This window comes from Leptodactylus fuscus, chromosome 2, assembly GCF_031893055.1.
Source record: "Leptodactylus fuscus isolate aLepFus1 chromosome 2, aLepFus1.hap2, whole genome shotgun sequence".
NCBI lineage: Eukaryota > Metazoa > Chordata > Amphibia > Anura > Leptodactylidae > Leptodactylus > Leptodactylus fuscus.
This window is the reverse complement of record NC_134266.1, coordinates 108,469,258-108,487,249: the sequence shown is the minus strand read 5'-3', so window position 1 is coordinate 108,487,249 and position 17,992 is coordinate 108,469,258. Positions and strand designations below refer to the sequence as shown.

At 40.8% G+C, this 17,992-nt stretch overlaps 1 protein-coding gene across 1 annotated transcript in view; it reads left to right on the top strand.

The window, feature by feature from the left end:
• The window catches only part of AATF (apoptosis antagonizing transcription factor), a 114,602-nt gene extending 102,059 nt beyond the window's left edge, over positions 1 to 12,543 (top strand). The window contains exon 12 of the mRNA XM_075264384.1: positions 12,333 to 12,543. Within this exon, the coding sequence (XP_075120485.1) occupies positions 12,333 to 12,396 (64 nt within the window). The 3' untranslated portion in view covers positions 12,397 to 12,543. The remainder of the gene's footprint in view (positions 1 to 12,332) is intronic.
• The last annotated feature ends 5,449 nt before the right edge of the window (positions 12,544 to 17,992 follow it).

Genomic DNA, 17,992 nt, shown 5'->3' with positions numbered 1-17,992 from the left:
CCTACCGTACAGTAACATCAAAAGTTACAGACCTGAAGCTGCTGTATTGTGGTGATCTCATTACACTACATCTTGTTCCCGATTTCTCCTATTATCCACGTTGTCCATGTATTCTTTTGTAGAAAAATGTTCAGCTTTATTGAAGAAATTTCTACAATTGTTCCATTAATCAAAATGGGATTTATAAAAAAAAACAAAAAACCAACAAAACGTGCACATGATGCAGAAAAAAACCCTTTTGAGTTGTATGGAGCCCAAATAAATTAGCCAACATTTCTGCTCCATGTAACTACGCCCTATCATGCCTGAAGAGCATGATCACAGAATACGGTTTAGTGCTTTCTCGAATGTACCAAACTCTTCGCCCTTGCAGCAGGATTACAAACTTTATCCCACGTGTTCCTTAGAGCATATGAATAACCTAGTTGAAGGTTCCCCACTTGATAATGGCTGTTGTGCAATACCACACTAAACAAGTGGCTGCACAGAGCTTAGGCATTTAGCTAGGAAGTCATCCTGGGTGGTGAGAAGGATCTGTCTAAATGGGACAACCCCTATTAAGGAAAGGAGTTTATAATTAGAATTGAAATTAGTGGGGAGGGGGTTGGATGAGGGGCAGTGTCAGGAAATATTATTTCACTGATACAGTAGCTGAGGCTTGGAATACACGTCCAGCAGATCTTCTAAAGAGCTACATTTTAAATATTCAAAGTCGATTTCTGAATTAATGAGATTTTCTCTCTAGTATTTTCCAGTTGAAACTTGCAGAGCATTTATTCTAATTATCACAATAACAATAATAAGAAAAGTCATCCATTACTCAAGCGTCTTATAATGATTAATCTGTTTTCTTTAAGGAAATAATGTACAGTAACTCTTGGGTATGATAAACACTGAAATTTGTCAGCACTGACAAACAATGTGAACAAGAAATGCAGGTGCACCTTGCTATGGCTGCAATACACTTGCAATCACAAAAAGTTGCAACAGTACCAAGACTATTATTGCAAATGCCTACTGTATATGTAAATAAGGTTCTTGGTACATTGTACATTTTGATAAAACTGTAATTGTAAGCCCACCCGCCACGTCAAGTCGACCTCTTTTAGATGGGTCCCTACACTAAAATTACTCTTAGGGCCTTGGTCACCTATGAACTAAGGGCAAATGTGTGGTGTATTCAGGACGTGACATGGCTGAAAAATAAATGGCCTTCTGTTTCTGGACTTGTGGCATCTGAATGAATAGGGGAAGTATCCACATTGGCCAACAGGCCCACTACCACATAAAAGACAACATAATTCTAAAAAAAAATAAATTTATTGAAAAAATACATAAATAAATAATATATATTCAGAAGTAATTAGTGCAACCAGCAATAGATGCGATGAAACTACATACCGTTAGGCTTCCATAAGGTAATATATTTCATAAACAGTCAGTGCAATATTCCATAGCATAGTATTTCAAGAAAGTGAGTAACATTGGCTATATACAAGTATATAAGAGCTCTTGAGTCACTAGCATTGCTAACTAAGAAGCCAATGAATAAACACTTAGTGTTGAAAACAAAATATTGCAGACATAAAGAGGAGTATGTGAACTACTAGGACATTACCTGTATGTATATCATGCACCGATACGCGCGTATCGGTGCATGATATACATACAGGTAATGTCCTAGTAGTTCACATACTCCTCTTTATGTCTGCAATATTTTGTTTTCAACACTAAGTGTTTATTCATTGGCTTCTTAGTTAGCAATGCTAGTGACTCAAGAGCTCTTATATACTTGTATATAGCCAATGTTACTCACTTTCTTGAAATACTATGCTATGGAATATTGCACTGACTGTTTATGAAATATATTACCTTATGGAAGCCAAACAGTATGTAGTTTCATCGCATCTATTGCTGGTTGCACTAATTACTTCTGAATATATATTATTTATTTATGTATTTTTTCAATAAATTTATTTTTTTTTTAGAATTATGTTGTCTTTTATGTGGTAGTGGGCCTGTTGGCCAATGTGGATAGTTCTGATAAATACTACCCAGAATTGCCCTATATTTTTTGTCTGACATGAATAGGGGAAGGCAGTGTTTATCTCTAGTTGAAATCGGCCTTAAAGAGTATCTAAATTTTCAGGTAACTTTTGTTTTTCTTGGCAGTATTTGTGTCATTAATACACTTTGTAATATTCTTTATTTACAAATTTTGTCTTTCTGTGAAATCCTGCCTCTTTTCTTCTTCTGTATTGAGAGCTGCGCCTTACTGAATATTACTGTGTATGGAGTGGGGGCCTGGAGTACGGACTGTGTGACATGTAGAGAAAATGAGTGGGGGGGGGGGTGTCAATTTAAACAGTTTCATCACGGACATTATAAAACGTACAAACTTGCTTTTAGTTTCATATAAAAGCGATTCCCTTCTTTCATGGGACATTTCAGTGCTATCTATATTATTTCCAGAGATATCACTGGTTGGAAACAGTCAGGATTAGGATATTTAAATGCAGCTGCATAATACAGTATGTATGATATTAATATATCAATCCAGATTGTATTTTCTACAAGTGAATCTCTGGAAATAATATGGATGGCACTGCACTAGTGTCTTATATGAAAAGAGGATATTATTTTCTTTAACGACTCCAAAAGCAAGTATTATGTATTATAATGCCTTAGATATAACTGTTTGAAGTGACCCTTCCCTCATTTTGTATGCATTTTACACAGCTTCCTACTCCATACACATAGTCCCATACACATACTTAGTGAGAGGCAGGAACAGCTCTCAATACAGAAGGAAGGGGGAAAAAAAAAAAGCAGGATTTCACAGAAAGGAGACAAAATGTGTTAATAAAGTAGATTACAAAATGTATTAACATAAATACTGCCAGAAAATCAAAAATTGTCCGAAAGTTTTATTATACTTTAAAATTGTCCACAATAAAGAAATCATGGAAGAACGTAGAAAGTTCCTGCATTTAAAATCGTATTTATTGGCAACTGATCAAGACAACAGACTGATGGTTAGAGAAAATCTTTATATTCACAAAGATGCTAGCCATATTTAAATTTGTAGGCAAAGGTTTGTTCATGGGAAAACCCGTTTAAGGCGAAGGTCCCACGTAGTGGGCGGCAATCAAAAAGCGCTGCAGATAAGACTGCGCTGAAAACACATTATGTTTTTTACCACAGTGCTAAGGCCCCATGTAGTGGGCTGCAACCACAAAGCTCTGAGGATAAGAATGCGGTAAAAACACTTGCGTTTTTTCCACAGTGCTGTTTGTAGACTTTCATGGACTTTCTGTCCCTAATATGTCCCTGTATGGAAAACACCGTTTTTCCATTGGTATAATTGAGCTGCTGCTATTTACAAAAGCACAATGTTTTTTTAAATCGCAGCATTTCCACTGGAGATATTTTTCTGCCATATGTGGACGGAATTAGCCAGAATCCCATCCACTTTGGCTGCTGCAGCCAAAACGCAGCATTTTTGCATCGTTGGGCTCCGGCCTAACCATGCATGCTTGCAATATACACTGCTATATGATATATGCTATCTGTTGGTTAGTAAAAGTTTGAATTAATGTTTTCAAGGACAGACTTCTGCCAATCTTATCAATAGTTCTTTCCTCTTTACACTAATGGATTCCTAATGTGTTTGTTTTAAAGCACTTCTGGATTCTAAAAATGAGAATAACAACGCACATATTCACTCCAATACATTTCCATCATAAACTAAATTTTCGGCACTCAATTTTCCATTTTTGTAAAACATCTTAAGTTAGCACTTATTAATATTTTACTTCTTAATAATGGTGTTTCTATACAATAAATATTTCGGGTTTGTCTTAGAATTAAACCTAGCATTTTAGCTTCTCTCTTACCTGCCATCATTCTTTTAGTGTGTCCTGTTGTTTAGGCCAATTCTGACCTCCTTAAATATTTATAAATCTTCCAGCTGATCTCATGAGAGGCAAGGCACAGGTCACATGTCATCTTTTGTAATTTAAAGCCGCAGGGCTAAAAGCATTTGCACAGGCTTAAAGTACCCAATCCTGACCTGACCAAAAGAGAGGGAATTGAAGCAGACCTTTCTGAATCTCTTCCAAGCGCTTGGATGATGATGGTGATGATGATGGCTGGCTTACTGTGTAATTTATGGCCTTAAGTTGCAAACATATAGTTTTCTAACCCTTCTGGAAATGAATGTTACAGTGCCACCTTGTGACTATGCGGCTAAAATTCTGATATATTTGTAGAATGTTACTGTAAAAAAACAGTGAGAATTAGTGCGTAGTTAGAAGGGGCTCTTAAGTGCATGTAAAATAAGTGTGAAGGTTTGCAGATAAAACACAATTGTCAGAAATTCGCCATCATTAAAATGTGCTTAATGTTTGTGTTTTGTCTAAACATACAATGAGAGGAAAACACAAGACTTGTACACGCTTAGGCCACTTGGCAGTATTTTACAACTGTATTTTGTTAGCCTAAACCAGGAGTGGGTCAGAAACATGGGAGATGGAGAAATCTTTCTATATTTTCTTTTCCTCTTTATGCTCCAATCTGGATTTTTGCTGCCAAACTCTGAACGTGACCGGCATGTGAAAATGGCCTTGACAGCCTTGTGTGTGTGTGTGTGTGTGTGTGTATATATATATATATATATATATATATATATATATATATATATATTGAAAATGCAGCTACTGATTTGACTAACAAAATTATCAGAGATTAACCCTTTTCATGACTTTAGACCATGCATAAAAACGTCCACAGAAGAATTTACGTTTTTGGAGCAACAGAAAGCTGCAGTGTTCAGCCTTTGTGAATTAGTGAAAAAGAGTCAGTTCACACATGTATACATATAATAATTTTTATATTTAATATATACTGTAGTATTCCAGTCTGTGGTAAAATTGTTAGGCTTGAAGGTTTTAATTCAGACCTGGAATCCTTAAAAAGGCTCCCAGCAGCCATGGCAACCAAATGGCTCCTTCAGTCTTGAGTGTCGTTATGGATGCTGATGCAGAGTCTCTGCTTGGAAAAGACTCCACTATTTCTAGGCCTGTCATCTGCCATACATGTACTGCGGATGTGAAGAGGGGCATTTTATCCATTATGCTGGTACAGCAGATAACAGCAGCTTAGCCACTAGCAAGTTCATGGTATCTATCTGCAATTCTTCTCTGTGTGTCCCAAACTTAGGCTGGTCTTACACGACCGTAATGACTTTACAATCCGCAAGTTGCTGATCACCAACATACACTGTGTACAGAATTATTAGGCAAGTTGTATTTGAGAGGATTCTTTTTATTAATGTTCAACAACTATGTTCTCAATCAACCCAAAAGACTCCTAAATATCAAAGCTTAATATTTTTGGAAGTTGGAGTGGGTTTTTTTTTTAGATTTGGCTATCTTAGGAGGATATCTGTTTGTGCAGGTAACTATCTGTGCAGAATTATTAGGCAACTTAATAAAAATCAAATATATATCAATCTCACTTGTCTATTTTCACCAGGTAAACCAATATAACAACACAAAATTTAGAAATAAACATTTCTGACATTCAAAAACAAAAAAAATCAGTGACCAATATAGCCACCATTCTTTATGATGACACTCACAAGCCTTCCATCCATAGATTCTGTCAGTTGCTTGATCTGTTTACGATCACCATTGCATGCAACAGCCACCAATCCTCCCAGACACTGTTCCAAGAGGTGGACTGTTTTCCCTCCCTGTAGATCTCACATTTTGTGAGAGACCACAGGTTCTCTAAGGGTGCATTCACACATTCATCACGTGTACGGCAAGCTCTGCTCATGCCGGAGCGTACACGCCGGCACTCCCCATTCACTTCAATGGGACTGCACGGAGTGAAAGAAGCAGCCCATTCATTTCTATGGGGAGCGCTCGTATCCCCGCTCCCATAGAAATGAATGGAGCTGCTTTAGACGCCGCTTATTCTGAACGTGTTTTACGTTCAGAATAAGCTAGCGTTTACTCAGTGTGAATTCACCCTAAGGGGTTCAGATCAGGTGAACAAGGGGTCGTGTCATTATTTTTTCTTCTTTTAGACCTTTATTGCCTAGCCATGCTGTGGAGTATTTGAATGCATGTGATGGAGCATTGTCCTGCATGAAAATAATGTTTTTCTTGAACGATACCGACTTCTTCCTGTACCACTGCTTGAAGAAGGTGTCTTCCAGAAACTGGCAGTAGGTCTGGGAGTTGAACTTCACTTCATCCTCAACCTGAAAATGTCCCGCAAGTTCATCTTTGATGATACCAGCCCATACTAGTACCCCACCTCCACCGTGCTGGCGTCTGAGTCGGAGTGGAGCTCTCTGCCCTTTATTGATCCAGCCTCGGGCCCATCCATCTGGTCCATCAAGAGTCACTCTCATTTCATCAGTCCATAAAACCTTAGAAAAATTATTCTTAAGATATTTCTTGGCCCAGTCTTGACTTTTTATCTTGTTTCTTGTTCAAAGCTGGTCGTTTTTCAACCTTCCTTACCTTGGCCAGGTCCCTGAGTATCGCACACCTTATGATTTTTGATATTCCAGTAATGTTGCAGCTCTGAAATATGGCAAAACTGGTGGCAAATGGCATCTTGGCAGCTTCACGCTTGATTTTCCTTTATTCATTGGCAGTTATTCCGTGCCTTTTTTTATCAACACGTTTCTTGCGACCCTGTTGGCTATTTGCCATGAAACGCTTGATTGTTCGGTGATCACACTTCAAAAGTTTTGCAATTTCAAGACTGCTGCATCCCTCTGCAAGACATCTCACAATTTTTGACTTTTCAAAGTCCGTCAAATCTCTCTTCTGACCCATTTTTCCAAAGGAAAAGAAGCTGCCTTATAATTAAGCACACGTTATATAGGGTGTTGATGTGATTAGACCACACCCCTCCTCATTACAGATATGCAAATCACCTGATTTACATAATTGGTAGTTGGCTTTCAAGCCTATACAGCTTGGAATAGGACATGTATAAAAGGGATGATGTGATCAAAATACTCATTTGCCTAATGATTCTGCACAGAGTGTATACACCGCAGATGCCCGTGTACTGCCGCACTCGCCCATAGAGTTGTATGGGCGAGTCTTTGCAGTGCCGCAATTCACGGCCATTACGGATCTGTTGTATAAATTGCGGACCTCGGTTGCGGCCCGGCACACCACAGAGAAAATATCCGGTGGTGTAAGAGGCCGCATTGAATATAATGTGTCCGCAATTGAAAACCCTCAATTGCGAACCATTAGCGGACTTACATTACGGCCATGTAAGACCAGCCTTAAAGGTGTTGCATCTCATAGATCCTACCTATGCTGCTAGCTTATGTAAATTCAAGAGTTTTTCTAAATATATTGCTTTAGTAATGCTGCTTCATTAGCCTGCTATGTGAAATACACTCACCGGCCACTTTATTAGGTACACCTGTCCAACTGCTCGTTAATAGAGATGAGCGAACACTAAAATGTTCGAGGTTCGAAATTCGATTCGAACAGCCGCTCACTGTTCGAGTGTTCGAATTGGGTTTCGAACCCCATTATAGTCTATGGGGAACATAAACTCGTTAAGGGGGAAACCCAAATTCGTGTCTGGAGGGTCACCAAGTCCACTATGACACCCCAGGAAATGATACCAACACCCTGGAATGACACTGGGACAGCAGGGGAAGCATGTCTGGGGGCATAAAAGTCACTTTATTTCATGGAAATCCCTGTCAGTTTGCGATTTTCGCAAGCTAACTTTTCCCCATAGAAATGCATTGGCCAGTGCTGATTGGCCAGAGTACGGAACTCGACCAATCAGCGCTGGCTCTGCTGGAGGAGGCGGAGTCTAAGATCGCTCCACACCAGTCTCCATTCAGGTCCGACCTTAGACTCCGCCTCCTCCGGCAGAGCCAGCGCTGATTGGCCGAAGGCTGGCCAATGCATTCCTATGCGAATGCAGAGACTTAGCAGTGCTGAGTCAGTTTTGCTCAACTACACATCTGATGCACACTCGGCACTGCTACATCAGATGTAGCAATCTGATGTAGCAGAGCCGAGGGTGCACTAGAACCCCTGTGCAAACTCAGTTCACGCTAATAGAATGCATTGGCCAGCGCTGATTGGCCAATGCATTCTATTAGCCCGATGAAGTAGAGCTGAATGTGTGTGCTAAGCACACACATTCAGCACTGCTTCATCACGCCAATACAATGCATTAGCCAGTGCTGATTGGCCAGAGTACGGAATTCGGCCAATCAGCGCTGGCTCTGCTGGAGGAGGCGGAGTCTAAGGTCGGACCTGAATGGAGACTGGTGTGGAGCGATCTTAGACTCCGCCTCCTCCAGCAGAGCCAGCGCTAATTGACCGAATTCCGTACTCTGGCCAATCAGCGCTGGCCAATGCATTCTATTAGCTTGATGAAGCAGTGTGTACACAAGGGTTCAAGCGCACCCTCGGCTCTGATGTAGCAGAGCCGAGGGTGCACAAGGGTTCAAGTGCACCCTCGGCTCTCCTACATCAGAGCCGAGGGTGCGCTTGAACCCTTGTGCAGCCTCGGCTCTGCTACATCAGAGCCGAGGGTGCGCTTGAACCCTTGTGCACACTCTGCTTCATCAAGCTAATAGAATGCATTGGCCAGCACTGATTGGCCAGAGTACGGAATTCGGCCAATCAGCGCTGGCCAATGCATCCCTATGGGAAAAAGTTTCTCACAAAAATCACAATTACACACCCGATAGACCCCAAAAAGTTATTTTTAATAACATTCCCCCCTAAATAAAGGTTATCCCTAGCTATCCCTGCCTGTACAGCTATCCCTGTCTCATAGTCACAAAGTTCACATTCTCATATGACCCGGATTTGAAATCCACTATTCGTCTAAAATGGAGGTCACCTGATTTCGGCAGCCAATGACTTTTTCCAATTTTTTTCAATGCCCCCGGTGTCGTAGTTCCTGTCCCACCTCCCCTGCGCTGTTATTGGTGCAAAAAAGGCGCCAGGGAAGGTGGGAGGGGAATCGAATTTTGGCGCACTTTACCACGCGGTGTTCGATTCGAACATGGCGAACACCCTGATATCCGATCGAACATGTGTTCGATAGAACACTGTTCGCTCATCTCTACTCGTTAACACTTAATTTCTAATCAGCCAATCACATGGCGGCAACTCAGTGCATTTAGGCATGTAGACATGGTCAAGACAATCTCCTGCAGTTCAAACCGAGCATCAGTATGGGGAAGAAAGGTGATTTGAGTGCCTTTGAACGTGGCATGGTTGTTGGTGCCAGAAGGGCTGGTCTGAGTATTTCAGAAACTGCTGATCTACTGGGATTTTCACGCACAACCATCTCTAGGGTTTACAGAGAATGGTCCGAAAAAGAAAAAACATCCAGTGAGCGGCAGTTCTGTGGACGGAAATGCGTTGTTGATGCCAGAGGTCAGAGGAGAATGGCCAGACTGGTTAGAGCTGATAGAAAGGCAACAGTGACTCAAATAGCCACCCGTTACAACCAAGGTAGCCAGAAGAGCATCTCTGAACGCACAGTAGGTCGAACTTTGAGGCAGGTGGGCCACAGCAGCAGAAGACCACACCGGGTGCCACTCTTTTCAGCTAAGAACAGGAAACTGAGGCTACAATTTGCACAAGCTCATCGAAATTGGACAATTGAAGATTGGAAAAACGTTGCCTGGTCTGATGAGTCTCGATTTCTGCTGCGACATTCGGATGGTAGGGTCAGAATTTGGCGTCAACAACATGAAAGCATGGATCCATCCTGCCTTGTATCAACGGTTCAGGCTGGTGGTGGTGGTGTCATGGTGTGGGGAATATTTTCTTGGCACTCTTTGGGCCCCTTGGTACCAATTGAGCATCGTTGCAACGCCAAAGCCTACCTGAGTATTGTTGCTGACCATGTCCATCCCTTTATGACCACAATGTACCCAACATCTGATGGCTACTTTCAGCAGGATAATGCGCCATGTCATAAAGCTGGAATCATCTCAGACTGGTTTCTTGAACATGACAATGAGTTCACTGTACTCCAATGGCCTCCACAGTCACCAGATCTCAATCCAATAGAGCATCTTTGGGATGTGGTGGAACGGGAGATTCGCATCATGGATGTGCAGCCGACAAATCTGCGGCAACTGTGTGATGCCATCATGTCAATATGGACCAAAATCTCTGAGGAATGCTTCCAGCACCTTGTTGAATCTATGCCACGAAGAATTGAGGCAGTTCTGAAGGCAAAAGGGGGTCCAACCCGTTACTAGCATGGTGTACCTAATAAAGTGGCCGGTGAGTGTACTTGGCCTGTTCTATCTCCTTATCTAGCCTGATAGGATGGATGAAATCACTCATTGCTCTCATTGCTATCAGAGCTGTTATCTTCTGCTAATTGCAGCTTGCTGATTAATGTTGGTTTCACACAGAGTTACGCTCTGCTCATTCAGACATGTAAACACGTGTCAAACTGACCACTGTAAAACAATCCCTTAGACTTCAATGTGTGCCGGTCTTATGCGCGCTACACATTGAAATCAATGGGTTTAAAAGACTCCCATTGATTTCAATGTGTAGCACACGTAAGATCGGCACACATTGAAGTCTATGGGATTCTGTTTTACAGCAGTCACTTTGACACGTGTTTATGTGTCTGAATGAGCAGAGCGTAACTCCATGTGAAACCACCCTAAGGCTCAGAAAGTGTCTATTATCTCTCTGTTAACACAAAGATAACATTGAATTTACTGCAAGCCTGGTGTCTGCCCTGGTAGGAAGTAACTATTCTCCAACCCTGTGTAATGTAATGTACATTTACTTTTAAACATGCAAACTGCCAATTTGCAAAATTCTCAAACAATGAGAGCTAGCCAGAAGTAACAGAGTTCTCAAGCGGAGCTGAGGGGATCATCGATGCCAACAACACACTCATTATATGGCTTCCCAGCGAGCTGCTGAGATGCCAAGACAATCACGGGCACAGTGCGAGGAACGAGTTCAGCGGCAGACCAGCTGGACAGCTGCCGTAATACCGGAGCATGTGGATCATCAACACCAACAACACGCTCATTATATGGTGTCCCAACCAGCTGCTGAGATGCTGGAGCAATCACAGGCACACCACGAGGAATAAGTTCAGCCGGCGCAGACAAACCATCGACTGCAGCAATTTGCTGAATATAGGTGGATCATCGATGCCAACAACGCAAAGATGAAGTTGCGGGCAGAGGCTAGTTTATTAATAATTCAGGCACCTCTCACACCAGCTAGGGAATATACTAATACTGGCATGATACAGATATCTATTCATCAATACACATGTACATATGTATGTACTGCCATTAGTAGGGACTTCATCCAACATTTTTTCTGGTCTTCCTTAAGATGTAAAATCAGAATCTAGTGATAATTGAGCTTTTTATGGTGTACAGTCTTATCCTGAGGAGTTCTGTGGGTCGGAATGTGTTTCCCAGTGCGGCTTGACATGAGAAAAACTGCATGTTCATCAGCCTTGCCCACCTGTGTGTGAAATGATGCTCTGTGAAAAGACTGGTTTCAGCGTTTCAGTAGCAGCAGCTGACATGTGAACCCTGCTGGGGACAGTAAGTGGTGCTTACAACCTAGGAATTACGCTTGGCATTGCAGTGCAAGGAGAACATTTGCTTGAAAGCAAGATGTGCAGACTAGAAGAAGGGAATCCTAATGGCTATGAAATGACATATTCCGTGACCTCTAATTGTTTTCTCTTATGACTGTTTAATCAGTGTTGAGCCTGAGTGGAAAATGGTGGAGGAGTGTGAAATACCATATCTACAAAGATATTAGAATGAGATGACTTCAGTGCTCAGAATAGGTGACAGCCAGGACTATAGTGAAGGACATAGAAAATAACTGAAGATAAATATTTTCGTACATGTTTAGAAATGCAACTTTCCAGTTGTATATATTAGGTTGTGGTGTATAGGGTGATTTAGAGGAATGGTTCATGTTACTGTGGCTGCATAAATTAAAGGCATTTTCTGTGCAAATAATATTGACTTTTCCTTAGGATAGATAGGTGATTAATAACAGATCAGTGCAGTGAATTACAGCTTGGCTCCCGTAAACTTGTACATTACGTTAGTAGGGGATCCTGGATTGCGGATGATCACACATCTGATCATCAGTATTATTTGCCCAGAAACCCTCTTTAACTGATTTGTAGGTTTGATTGTCTCGGTACCGCACAAAATGGACCAATGAACATAAATGTTGAGGAAATAAAATGGAATCTAAATAAATTTTTATTTTCTTTGTTTGCTTTTTCAGAACCGAACTGTACCAGTCATTATTTGGACAACTAAAGTCCTCAGAAGCTGAAAGGAAAATATGAGCACACAGGACATGTCCAGATCATGGAGGCCTTATTTCTTCTACAACTGAAAAGGACACACGACATAATAAGACTGTTTGATATCGTAACTTTTCTCTAACCTCTGTAAAATAATGTTTTGTACTGTGTAAAGTAAATTGATTGACATCACAATGGATTCTCAGCTCTTATGTGGACAGTATTTGTGGTCTACCACTATTCATCCTAGAATGTCACACTATAAAAGCATTTTCTATGCATGGGCTGACAGAATTTATTTTATTGCTTAGAACTAAATTATTAAATCAGTTGCAAATCTATTTAACAGCAAAAACATTGGGACAAATAAACTAATTCCAAGTCTTAGGGCTAGTTCACACGGGGTCAATGAGGCAGATATTGACACCAGATTTTGCCTCAAAAATCTGCCTCCATACAATGGTGGTCTATGGAGATTGCTAGCTTTTTTTTTCTGCTAGCAGTTTTTTGCTGCTAAAAACTGCTCCAAAAAACACCTAATTAGGAAGCGTTTTTTTTTTTCGGGACCAAAATAAGCCAGGCGGTTTTTATGTGTGAACTAGCCCTTAGTGTTTTAGATACAGTTTACATTGTAAGTAAAGGAGGAGTAAATCAGGTGCACCTATTCTGTAGTACAAATGCACCAGAATTACAGTACATTTTTATGAATGTATCTGCCCCATTATGTTCTGTTTTCTCTACATTATTCTGTTCCCTCAGTGTCACAGAAACATAGTAAATGTTTTCATAGAAAAAGTGCAATAAAAATTAAAAACATTTTCCCACCTTTCCTCTAACTCTGTCACTCTCAAGGTGACAGAGTTAGAGGTATAAATCCTGTCCTGCCTCAGCACAGCATCACATGGGCAGCTAAAGCTAAAACTGACAGGAAACAATGTAGATATCTTTCCCTCTGTGTTATGCTAAGGAAAGCTGAGCTGTGGTCTCGCTATGTGACAGTTACATAGAATAGGTTCTATCTACCAAGCAAAATTCTACTGCAGCACTACTTAGATGGATGCTAGGCAAAAAAGCTAGGCAAAAAAGCTTCTATGTAAATAAAATTAAAAAAGGCAGCAAGCTAAGTGAAAAAAATATAATTTAATTTGCAACATTTCAGCAAGTGTTGGTGCAAATACATCAAGCATATATAGCAAATCACATTAATGACAATCATAAAATTCTATAGTATATAATGCATTGTGAGGCTTAATAGCTTAACCACTTCCTGTTCTGCGACGTACTATTAAGTCGCGCTGAGCGCATAGTTAACGCTCAGGGCCATAATAATACAGCACTGTAATGCTGTGAGCACAGAAGCTGTGCTTGTGACAATACTTATGGCCACAGCCAAGGGCCGGGACCAACACGTGATAAGGTCACAGGTTCTAAGGGGTTACCATTCCGCATTATGAACAGTTTCCATAGGAAATAATGTGCAATGTTCTGCAATACCATTATTGTAATACATTGCACTGTGCATCTAAGATTTAAGTCCCTTTGTGGGACATGTATAAATTAAAACAAAAAAAGTTTAAAATACACACTAATAAACAATAAAAAAGTAAAACAAAAACAAAACACACCATTTATTTTAAAAAAAATGTAAACATAAATGAGTATATCCAAATGGGGATACCTAACATGTTTAAGTCCTCACTATCCAAAAATGGCGTTATTTATCCCATACAGTGAATGCTGTAAAAAATATATGTATACCACAATTTGGAAACCAACGTATTTTATCACTGCTTTCCTCCAAAAATAACAGTATAAAGTGATCAAAAAGTCATACATACCAACATCAGTACCAATAAAAAGTACAACTCCAAAAACAAAGAGCCCTGACATTTCTCTGTTAACAGTACAGTAAAAAAAATTTTAAAAAAATTATATAGTGTAAATAGTCTCACTTTCAAAAAGTGACATTTTATTTGTAAAAGCGGTAAACCGTAATAAAAAACAATGTAAATATGGTATCGCCATAATCGTAATAACCTGAGGTATAAAGCTGCCATGTCATTTTTAATGCAGAGTGAATGTCCTAAAAACACAAATAAAACATTTGTACCCCAAAATTATGGCAAATGAAAGTACAACTCATCACACAAAGAAGCCCTCTCATAGCTATGCCAATAGAAAAATAAAAAAGTTGGCAGCACGGTGGCTCATTGGTTAGCACTGTAGCCTTGCAATCCTGGAGTCCTGGGTTCAAATCCTGCCAATGGCAACATCTGCAAGGAGTTTGTATGTTCTCCCCGTGTTTGCGTGGGTTTCCTCCCACACTCCAAAGACATACTGATAGGGGGACGGAGAGGGAATAAAAAACAGTTATGAATTTTGGAAAACTGGGAGGGGAAATATTTAAAATGTTGCCAAGTATTAACGTACAAACTACTCTGCGTCCTTAAAGGATCAACAATATAAAAAGTACAAAACATGATTATCGTGATTCACCATCCATACATTGTATAACCTTATTAAACAGTGTAATATATCATAAAATGTTTTTATATGATATCAGTATCTAATTAGTGTAGGTCAATTCATTAATACTTTTGCCTAATCTACATAATAAACTGTCTCATTGTGCTCATGATGCAAATGCACAAGACAAATAGGAGTAGTACTATGGCAACCACTACACTACACAGGCGCCACAGATGGTATATCAGTAAAAATATTAAAGAGGACCACTCATGTCCTCATGAAAGTGCGGTTTTATATACCAACAGTACGCGGAATTCAGCACATTGTTGGTTTTCCCGGTTTGTGCCCCGGTGGTAGAGATATCACTGCTGTTAGTTTCGACACCATCTCCCCGCACTGTCAGAAGGGTGTTCCTCATAGCTCGGCGTCATCACTGGGAAGTAAGGAACACCCACTTTAACAGTACAAACCTACACTCACCGGCCACTTTATTAGGTACACCATGCTAGTAACGGGTTGGACCCCCTTTTGCCTTCAGAACTGCCTCAATTCTTCGTGGCATAGATTCAACAAGGTGCTGGAAGCATTCCTCAGAGATTTTGGTCCATATTGACATGACGGCATCACACAGTTGCCGCAGATTTGTCGGCTGCACATCCATGATGCGAATCTCCCGTTCCACCACATCCCAAAGATGCTCTATTGGATTGAGATCTGGTGACTGTGGAGGCCATTGGAGTATAGTGAACTCATTGTCATGTTCAAGAAACCAGTCTGAGATGATTCCAGCTTTATGACATGGCGCATTATCCTGCTGAAAGTAGCCATCAGATGTTGGGTACATTGTGGTCATAAAGGGATGGACATGGTCAGCAACAATACTCAGGTAGGCTTTGGCGTTGCAACGATACTCAATTGGTACCAAGGGGCCCAAAGAGTGCCAAGAAAATATTCCCCACACCATGACACCACCACCACCAGCCTGAACCATTGATACAAGGCAGGATGGATCCATGCTTTCATGTTGTTGACGCCAAATTCTGACCCTACCATCCGAATGTCGCAGCAGAAATCGAGACTCATCAGACCAGGCAACGTTTTTCCAATCTTCAATTGTCCAATTTCGATGAGCTTGTTCAAATTGTAGCCTCAGTTTCCTGTTCTTAGCTGAAAGGAGTGGCACCCGGTGTGGTCTTCTGCTGCTGTAGCCCATCTGCCTCAAAGTTCGACGTACTGTGTGTTCAGAGATGCTCTTCTGGCTACCTTGGTTGTAACGGGTGGCTATTTGAGTCACTGTTGCCTTTCTATCAGCTCGAACCAGTCTGGCCATTCTCCTCTAACCTCTGGCATCAACAACGTATTTCCGCCCACAGAACTGCCGCTCACTGGATGTTTTTTCTTTTTCGGACCATTCTCTGTAAACCCTAGAGATGGTTGTGTGTGAAAATCCCAGTAGATCAGCAGTTTCTGAAATACTCAGACCAGCCCTTCTGGCACCAACAACCATGCCACGTTCAAAGGCACTCAAATCACCTTTCTTCCCCATACTGATGCTCGGTTTGAACTGCAGGAGATTGTCTTGACCATGTCTACATGCCTAAATGCACTGAGTTGCCGCCATGTGATTGGCTGATTAGAAATTAAGTGTTAACGAGCAGTTGGACAGGTGTACCTAATAAAGTGGCCGGTGAGTGTATGTTAGAGTAAAGTTGGAAAGGGAGGGAAGGCGTTCCTTACAGACCAGCAATGACGCTGAGCTATGAGGGACGCCTTTCTGACAGTGGGAAGATGTCAGTGCGAAACTAATGGCACCGATATCTCCTCCACCATGACACATACTGGTAAAGCTGAGAGTGTGCTGAGTTCAGCGCAAATTACGGGCGCAAAATAACGTGGCGTATACGCTCGTAATTCCCATTGAAATCAATGGGATCTTATTGAGCGCTCAAACTCTGACATGCCGTATACGTGCCAGATTACGCTACATGTTGCATCGTGTGAACGCACCCTAACAGAAAAAAATTACAAGCTGATTACATAGGACTCTATTGTGAGGAGGATTTTGAGGCAGAATCCTGACCCAGCCTCAAAATCCTGACCAAAAACTCAGTGTGAACTCGGCCTAAAACTGCACTTTCATGAAAGGTCCTATTTAAGTAAAAAGGTCTCAAGAACAAATCGCGCATGTGTTGTATGTATATTGATGTAGTGTACTCCATTGTTAATATTGGCAGAAAATTTATATAAATCTCAGAATAAAATTTATTTATTTATTACTCAGCTAGGTCAAGATCCATGCACCGGAAATTAGGATATCCACCTTGATTTAGGATATCCAATTACCTATCTACCAAATCTACCAACATTAGCTAGTGAGACACATTGGTGTGCCCCCTTGTGCAAAGCTTGTGTGGTACAGTCCATAGAGAGAGTGTGCTCCTTATTTCCAAACTGTGCGTTTAATGAATTATCACTATTGTGTTTACTAGATTATATTACATGTAAGGAATCTTGAAATGAATCAAAAACTTTAACCTGGGAGAGCCCTACACAGGGTGATTTGTGAATGGTAAGTCATAGCAAACGTGGGGATGACCTTTTATAAGAGAGCACTTTTTTTTTTAAATAATAAATTGCACCATTTAGTGATCACTTTAAATATGTTTTGGCTATACTGAACATATCTAGAAATGTATTTATGATCATTTAAAGCCTTATTTTAATAAATTTTTTCATTAGGCATATTTTTTTCATACCAAGCTTTTTCTTTACCTCCTATGTATGATACATAGATTTTCTAAACTTAGGGTGCATTCACACTACTGATACGCTGCCTGATTCTGAACGTTAAAACACGTTCAGAATCAGTGCGTATTTCAATGGGAGCCGGCATACAAGCGTTCCCCATTGAAATGAATGGGCTGCTTTTTTCACTACGAGCGCTCCCACTGAAGTGAATGGGAAGTGCCCGTGTGTATGGCTCGGAATGAGCAGAGCTAACCGTACACGCGAGCACTTCCCATTCACTTCAGTGGGAGCGCTCGTAGTGAAAAAAGCAGCCCATTCATTTCAATGGGGAACGCTCGTATGCCGGCTCCCATTGAAATGAATGGGAACTGCTTTATGCGCGCTCATTCTGAACGTGTTTTAATGTTCAGAATCATGCAGC